We start from the raw sequence: 8,302 nt of genomic DNA, 5'->3' as shown, positions 1-8,302 counted from the left end.
AGGAGGGCTGGGTGGAGATCTGAGCGTTGACATCAGCCCCGTACTTCAGCAGCAGCGTCGCCATGTCCAACCAGCCAAGCCGCACGGCGATGAGCAGAGGGTTGAACACGTCCAGGTTAGGGTCGGCGCCAGCCTCCAGGAGCATCTCCGAGGCCTCCAGGTTCCCGTTGTAGACGGAGAAGTAGAGCGCTGTGGTCCGCCGGTCCTCATACATCATGGAGTGTTGTGCTGACAGCTTGGCGTTGACGTCAAAGCCGGACTGGATCAGCAGCTCCATGATGTCATCCCAGTTCTTCTCTGCTGCGACGTGCAGAGGACTGATACCACAGAGCTGGATCCTGACCCTGCTGGTCACCGGGATCAGCATCATCACGATCCTGGAGACCCAAAGGGGAGCGGACACAGATCTCTGAGAAACAAACAGCTGCTGAGAGTTAACCCCCTTATGCATCATTATGGACATTTTTGTCCATTTGGTCAAATGTTTCCTCTTCATCTGGTCATCATTTTGTCTGTTAGTGCATATGGCACCATGTTTTGTAAGAAAGACTCTCTCTTGACACATTTTGGAATGCACTTTTAATGTTTTTTAATAGATCAATAGAACACTGAGAAACATGTTTACTACCCTCTGAAGTCACTAAGGACAAAAAATGTCCACTTACAAAAAACTGATATAAAACTAGAACAGATTGATATTTTTTTCTACTTTTTTCTGCATAAATCTCTTAAACAACTTCAGCCCTGCTCAAAACTACCAATCATTCAATCATTTTTAGGAATTTAACCCTTTAAATGCCAGTTTGATTACTTGATGTCACTGTTGTTATTTAAGAAAAAAACACAAAAATAAGTTATTTTCCATATAACAAATATTTGGTGGCTGGGGGATTTAAAAAAAAAAACCAGTCTTGGATATGTCAAAGATTATCCAAAATATTGACTTTGATGCATTGTTAGTTTTTGTGTAGCATCAGATTTAAAATGTCCCTGTTTGGACATTGGAGGGAGAAAATGTCCAATTTACAAAAACTGCTATAAAAATAGAACAGATTCATATTTTTTTGCATAAATCTCAACTTCAGCCCTGCTCAAAACTAACAAATATTGAATAATTAACAGGAATTTAACCCTTTAAATGCCAGAATCATGTAATCAAACTGGCATTTAAAGGGTTCCTGATAATTACTCAGTATCTGATATTTGTGAGCAGGGCTGAAGTTGTTTAAGAGATTTATGCAAAAAAAGTAGAAAAAATTATCAATCTGTTCAATTTTTATGGCAGTTTTTTGGCATGGACATTTTTGTCCTTAGTGACTTAAGAGGGTCATAAATTAAAGTGATGCCTGAGGGTTAATTAAGATAATTGGGGCCCTTGGTCCAAGTAAACATTACATACATTAGGATATAGCTTTCACTAAAGTCAACATGCACGTTTAGACCAAATATAATTTAAGAAGAAGAAATATCTGTATTTGTGTAAATGACAGGCGACACTGACTGTTTGTGATTGTTCTGAACGGCCACGTGAAGAGGCAGCAGGCCCGACTTCACGGATTGGTTGGCATCAGCTTTCAGAGCGAGCAGCATTTTCACAGCAGAGACATGACCGTTCTTACAGGCCTCAAACAGCGGTGTGGCTCCATCCCCCGCCGAGTCGTTGATATCTGCCCCTGAGAGACAAAAGAACACCTGAACAACACCTTAACAACACCTTAACATCAGCAGTGTGTCTTTAACGATCATAGCTGGACAGCTAACCCCTCTCGTAGAGCAGGTGCATGATGTGGATCTCTCCGTGCTGAGCTGCAGTGAAGAACGGCGTGATGCCATAGATGTTGTTGGTCTCTAAATCCGCTCCGGCATCCAGTAACATGGTGCAGAGCTCCAGCTGTCCGTGTCTGCAGGCTTCCTGAAGAGCACTGACCCCCTGAACGGAGCAACGGTTCACCTGAGCTCCAGACCTCAGCAACAGGTGCACCACGTCTCTGTTTGGACTCTCACAGGCTGGAAAAATAACAAACAACAACAACAACAAGGACGATAAAACTACAGCAGTTACCAAAACAACAAAAAACAACAACATTATGAATTACAACGACATCTAAAGCACAACAATCGAACTCTTAACAGGCACCATAACAATGCTGTCCATAGATGTTATTCTAGTCAGAGCTAATGATGTTAGCTTACCTATGAACAGCGGTGTCTCTTGGTCTGTGTTGGCGATGTTTGGGTTGGCTCCGTGATTCAGGAGAAAGTCGACACAGGAAACGTTTCCTCGTCCGGCCGCCAGCAGCAGAGCCGTCTGATTCTTAGCACTGCGTCTGTTCACTGACTCTGGAAAGGCTGAGGACAGGCGCAGGTTATGTTTCAGTTTAACTTTGGTTTTTCTCTGTTGTTCATATCTCTTAATGAGCACAGAATATAATGCAGAAACACAATAAAGCGCAAGAATTTGTTAAACTTCTTTGGTTTGGCTCAGTTGTTAGATTCAGATGGATTGGTTGACTGGTCTAGTTGGTTCAGTTGGTTTGTTAGATTCAGTTGGATTGGTTGGCTGGTCTAGTTGGTTCAGTTGGTTCGTTAAATTCAGTTGGATTGGTTGGCTGGTCTAGTTGGATCAGTTGGTTTGTTAGATTCAGTTGGATTGGTTGGCTGGTCTAGTTGGTTTACTTGGTTTGTTAGATTCAGTTGGATCGGTTGGATTGGTTGGCTGGTCTAGTTGGTTTACTTGGTTCGTTAGATTCAGTTGGATTGGTTGGCTGGTCTAGTTGGTTTACTTGGTTCATTAGATTCAGTTGGATTGGTTGGCTTGTCTAGTTGGTTTAGTTGGTTCATTAGATTCAGTTGGATTGGTTGGCTGGTCTAGTTGGTTCAGTTGGTTTGTTAGATTCAGTTGGATTGGTTGGATGGTCTATTTGGTTCAGTTGGTTTGTTAAATTTAGTTGGATTGGGTGGCTGGTCTAGTTGGTTTACTTGGTTTTTTAGATTCAGTTGGATTGGTTGGCTGGTCTAGTTGGTTTACTTGGTTTGTTAGATTTAGCTGGATTGGTTGGCTGGTATAGTTGGTTCAGTTGGTTTGTTAGATTCAGTTGGATTGGGTGGCTGGTCTAGTTGGTTTACTTGGTTTGTTAGATTTAGCTGGATTGGTTTGCTGGTCTAGTTGGTTTACTTGGTTCGTTAGATTCAGTTGGATTGGTTGGCTGGTCTATTTGGTTCAGTTGGTTTGTTAGATTCAGTTGGATTGGGTGGCTGGTCTAGTTGGTTTACTTGGTTTGTTAGATTCAGCTGGATTGGTTGGCTGGTATAGTTGGTTCAGTTGGTTTGTTAGATTCTGTTGGATTGGTTTGCTGTTCTAGTTGGTTTACTTGGTTCGTTAGATTCAGTTGGATTGGTTGGCTGTTCTAGTTGGTTTACTTGGTTCATTAGATTCAGTTGGATTGGTTGGCTTGTCTAGTTGGTTTAGTTGGTTCATTAGATTCAGTTGGATTGGTTGGCTGGTCTAGTTGGTTCAGTTGGTTCGTTAGATTTAGTTGGATTGGGTGGCTGGTCTAGTTGGTTTACTTGGTTTGTTAGATTCAGTTGGATTGGTTGGCTGGTCTAGTTGGTTTACTTGGTTTGTTAGATTTAGCTGGATTGGTTGGCTGGTATAGTTGGTTCAGTTGGTTTGTTAGATTCAGTTGGATTGGTTGGCTGGTATAGTTGGTTTGTTAGATTCAGTTTGATTGGTTGGCTGGTCTAGTTGGTTCAGTTGGTTCGTTAAATTCAGTTGGATTGGTTGGCTGGTCTAGTTGGATCAGTTGGTTTGTTAGATTCATTTGGATTGGTTGGCTGGTCTATTTGGTTCAGTTGGTTTGTTAGATTCAGTTGGATTGATTGACTGGTCTAGTTGGTTCAGTTGGTTCGTTAAATTCAGTTGGATTGGTTGGCTGGTCTAGTTGGATCAGTTGGTTTGTTAGATTCATTTGGATTGGTTGGCTGGTCTATTTGGTTCAGTTGGTTTCTTAGATTCATTTGGATTGGTTGGATGGTCTATTTGGTTCAGTTGGTTCGTTAAATTCAGTTGGATTGGTTGGCTGGTCTAGTTGGATCAGTTGGTTTGTTAGATTCATTTAGATTGGTTGGATGGTCTATTTGGTTCAGTTTGTTTGTTAGATTTAGTTGGATTGGTTGGCTGGTCTAGTTGGTTTGTTAGATTCAGTTTGATTGGTTGGCTGGTCTAGTTGGATCAGTTGGTTTGTTAGATTCAGTTGGATTGGTTGGCTGCTGTAGTTGGTTCAGTTGGTTTCTTAGATTCAGTTGGATTGATTGACTGGTCTAGTTGGTTCAGTTTCTTACATTTAGTTGGTTCATTGGTTTTCAGTGGTTTTCCAGGCAGTTGATTTTGTGTGGTTAAGTTCACTTGGTTGGTGGTTCAGTTTGCGTGGTTGGTTGGTAGAGTTAGTTAAGTTGGCTTGGTGTGTTTGCTTTTGTGGCCTCCTGGCTGACACTACATGTTGTTAAATGAAATAAGACCAACCCAGAGACAGTCCTGATGTTAACCGTAAGAATAAACATGTTGGACTTTACTGGACTCAGTATTTAGAGACACCCAAATGAGAAACCATTATTCATCGAGTTCTCCTCACCTCTGATCAGGATACTGACCAACTGCTGCTTTCCGTAATAAGCTGCTTCATGAAGAGCAATCCAGCCTTCATTATTTGGCTTCATCAGACTGTCGGACCCCCGTCTGACCAGATCCATCAGAGTGTCAGTGTCCCCGTTTAGAATCATTGATGTCACAGGGCTGAGTTCTCTGAGACAAAACACACACAGTTTCTTCCTGCTGCTTGATTCCCCCCTCTCTACGTCATACATATTATTTTAACTATTTAGCAACTGAGGTGTTACAAATGATTCACTGAACTCTTGGCAGTTGAGGAGTCTGGCATATTCCCCACATCATTTAAAACTTCTGTCATTAAAACACTTCTCAATGCAAGTACTTTTTCCAACTACAATGCAACTACAACTACAACTCCTCAGCAAAATAGTTCAAAGAAGAATATTTTTCAGGGGATCAGTCCCACCAAAGCACAGAAACAACAGCTCTTTTAAGTTATCTATGATCTCCATACATTCTGTTCACACCTCTATTTCTCCATCTCTATATGCTCCTACACATTGTTTGGAGTAGTCCTTGGATCTTAATGGATGTGATGTGTTTGGATTAAATATTTTACTTGATTCAGATCATGGGGACCCTGCTGTTCATTCAGTAGGGTCATTTTAGTCTGAATATTATAATCAGGAGAGTAAATCTTCAAATAAGGTAAGTCAAAAGATTATTTCTTTGCCAGTGGTCTGACAGATGCTTAGATTGTGGCTGCTATGTTGGCTGTCTGTGTACGATCCACTTTGTTATTGTTTCTAAAAGCCGATCTTTGCTATGTGGGCTGTCTGTGTGTGCCTTCTGTGTTGTAAATGGGCATGTGGGGGAGCAGTAGCTCAGTCTGTAGGAACCTGGTTTGGGGTCTGGAAATTGGTCTGGAAGCCTGAGAGCTGCCAGTTCACTTCCTGAGCACTGCAGAGATACCCATAAGCAAGTAACCAACCCCCCATAAAAGGTGGTCCCTAATGGTCATGGACCAATGTCCTTCTTATGCCAAGTACCATGTGGTTGATCTAGGCGCAACAGCCTCTGCAGGTTAAAAAGACATAATGTGCATGTATCTCCTGAAGAGGAACAGCACAATTTAATAACCTGGGTCGAAGCCTGGTGGCAACCAGGGAGTTGTGATAGAGGCAAGACTGGGAAGTATGGAAGTCATTGTAAAAAGCTGGCACTCAGGTGATGGGTGTTTGGTTTGGTGGTTAAGCTCTTGGACTGAGGCAGAAAGAGGTTTTTGGTGGCTGCACCCATGACTGATCAGCCCTGTTCATGATCCACTCAAACTCCCCTGTAGGGGAGGGGGCTGGAATAGGTGCCCTAATTATAGCCTTCTTTAAAACTCCTATCTGGACTACTGCATCCAGCGGGATCACCACTATGCAGTAAGAAACAACAAAATTAACATTTTAAAGCCTTGAACAGGCAGATCTCAATGGACAACCAATCCAGCGATCAACCCGAAAGACCACATCATTGCCACAGGCCTAAAGAGATTCTGGGTCGAAGCTGCAGCACTCTATGAAACCAAGCTGGCTGATGAAGGGCAGCTGAAGGAGGAACAAGTGGATATACCTTCTTCTGGAAGGGAAAACCCTATGAACCAAGGAGCCACAGTTTGGGCTTTGGGTTGGAACTCTCTGTGGGCATCAATGAATGCAGAAATACCTTTATGTGTGATGCTTGCCCTAGCCAAAAGGCTACCGTAATAAGTGGGTATACTCCAACACATGATGCACACGGTGAAGTTAAGGTGTTCCAAACAAACAAGGACTACATCCTATCTAAAGCCCTAACCTTGTTTGGCTTGGAGACTTCAATGCCAGGGTAGAACTAAAATGGCTTGGGAGAGGAAATAAAGAGTTGGCAATACAAACTCCAGGGCCCTTCACCAAATTCCCCCAGACACATAAAAGCAAGTGTGGGAGCACCACCAAGTCTGGTAGAGGAGAAGGACTTCTTAAGGAAGTAGAAGGCCACAAGGCTGCTGGACCTGATTGATCCCAGGAGAAGTCTTGACAGGAAGGTGGGCCAGACGTCCTTAGCCACATCCATGCTCTTCTCCTTAAAATTGCAATGCAACTCAGAGATACCCTTATTGTCTCTGTCTTAAAAAAATGTGACATGGCTGTCTATGGAATTTACTGTGGCATTTCCCTCCTGTCCACCACTGGGAACATTCTAGTCCAGGTTTTTGCAAATAGACTCCAGCCCCAAGTCCCAGAGTGGATTCTGTACATGATCTTCATTGCTCAACACCTGCAAGAAAAAATGCCAGGAACAATATCAACTACAACTATACATGGCCTTCATAGACTTCACTAAAGCCTTTGACTGTGAAATGTCAAGCCCTCTAGCTGGTTCTGGCAAAAATTGGCTCATGGATCAGGACCTTAAGAGATCAACTCGAGTACAGAACAGATGGAGAAATTCTGAACTTTAGCTGGTTCAGGGCTAAAAGCAAATCCATCACTGTTTCCATCACACAGCTACAGCATGCTGCCGACAACACGCCTGTGGTCCCGTTCAGAGAGGACCTGAAGTGCATCATCTACGCCCTCGCCAAGGCACACAAGTAGCTTGGTCTGTCTCTTAGCATACAAAAAGACACAGGTCCTCCATTAGCCAACACCCAACAGGAACGCTAACACTCCAGCCCTATCCACATCTAAAAACTGACTGCTGTGGACCACTTAACCTACCTCATCCTGTTCTGAAAAGCAATCATGGATACATCACCGGCAGTGCCAATGGGGCTTCTCAGACCAAGGGCTTTCTAAAACCCTGAGCCTCAGTTCCAAAATCCTGGTCTACAAATCTGAATGTATTATTACTTTGCCAGAGTAATGACATGTTGCTGTGCCCTGTATATGAAATTTACTCCATTAATAAAAGTTGGACATGGGGCGCTGGTGGTGCAATGGTTAGGGCACGCGCCCCATGTATGGAGGCTGTCGTCTCAAGCGGGCGGCCCAGGTTTGCATCCCGCCTGTGGCCTCTTTCCCGCATGTCGTTCCCCACTCTCTCTCCCTGGTTTCCGACTCTATCCACTGTCCTATCTCTCCATTAAAGGCACAAAAAGCTCAAAAATAAATCTTAAAAAAAATATTAAATAAGTAAAAGTTGGACATGACCTTACTCACCTGGAAAAGCCTCTATAGAGGAACTGAAACCGGCCTGTTGGCGGGTTTACACAGCTGGGGACCTGTGGGGGGTTTGGGGGCGGGGCTTGTGTTGTGTGGTACAGGTGTCTGGGGGGATCAAGATGTCTCTGAACAGGACTGAAGTTATTTTGAGTGGCTGCAGCAGCGGGGGGAGGGGCTGATGATGATGATGAAGATGATGGTGATAATAATGATGAAGTGTGGGCCCAGTCATGAGGACGGTGTCTGTCACAAAGGCTTCTCTCTACAACGATGTGTAACAGCTCTTCATCGGACAGAAGACTGTAAACACTGAAGTCTTCCAGGTTCACCTGTGCGACGGCCATGTTGGATCTGCCAGATGGAGAAATACATACACATATTTAAATTGTAGATCTTTGGTTTTTGATGATGAAATTAAACCTCAGCTGACGTGATATTCAGCAGCAGGTTATCAGTTACAGGGAGAATCTGTGCTCTGGATAAGACCAGGTTTAAATTTATC

At 43.4% G+C, this 8,302-nt stretch overlaps 1 protein-coding gene across 1 annotated transcript in view; it reads right to left on the bottom strand.

Moving 5' to 3' along the window:
• Positions 1 to 8,144, bottom strand: part of LOC110004023 (ankyrin repeat and SOCS box protein 2-like) — a 9,707-nt gene extending 1,563 nt beyond the window's left edge. The window contains exons 1-7 of the mRNA XM_020659562.2: positions 7,959 to 8,144; positions 7,798 to 7,925; positions 4,632 to 4,801; positions 2,194 to 2,349; positions 1,762 to 2,007; positions 1,502 to 1,673; positions 1 to 377 (exon numbers count right to left, since the gene is read on the bottom strand). The exon at positions 1 to 377 is cut by the window's left edge and continues 185 nt beyond it. Of these exons, the coding sequence (XP_020515218.2) occupies positions 1 to 377; positions 1,502 to 1,673; positions 1,762 to 2,007; positions 2,194 to 2,349; positions 4,632 to 4,801; positions 7,798 to 7,925; positions 7,959 to 8,144 (1,435 nt within the window). The remainder of the gene's footprint in view (positions 378 to 1,501; positions 1,674 to 1,761; positions 2,008 to 2,193; positions 2,350 to 4,631; positions 4,802 to 7,797; positions 7,926 to 7,958) is intronic.
• Between the last annotated feature and the right edge of the window lie 158 nt (positions 8,145 to 8,302).

The sequence above is a fragment of the Labrus bergylta genome, chromosome 15 (genome assembly GCF_963930695.1).
Source record: "Labrus bergylta chromosome 15, fLabBer1.1, whole genome shotgun sequence".
NCBI classification, from domain to species: domain Eukaryota; kingdom Metazoa; phylum Chordata; class Actinopteri; order Labriformes; family Labridae; genus Labrus; species Labrus bergylta.
Note: the sequence above shows the minus strand (reverse complement) of the source record. Positions and strands in the feature narration are given on the sequence as shown.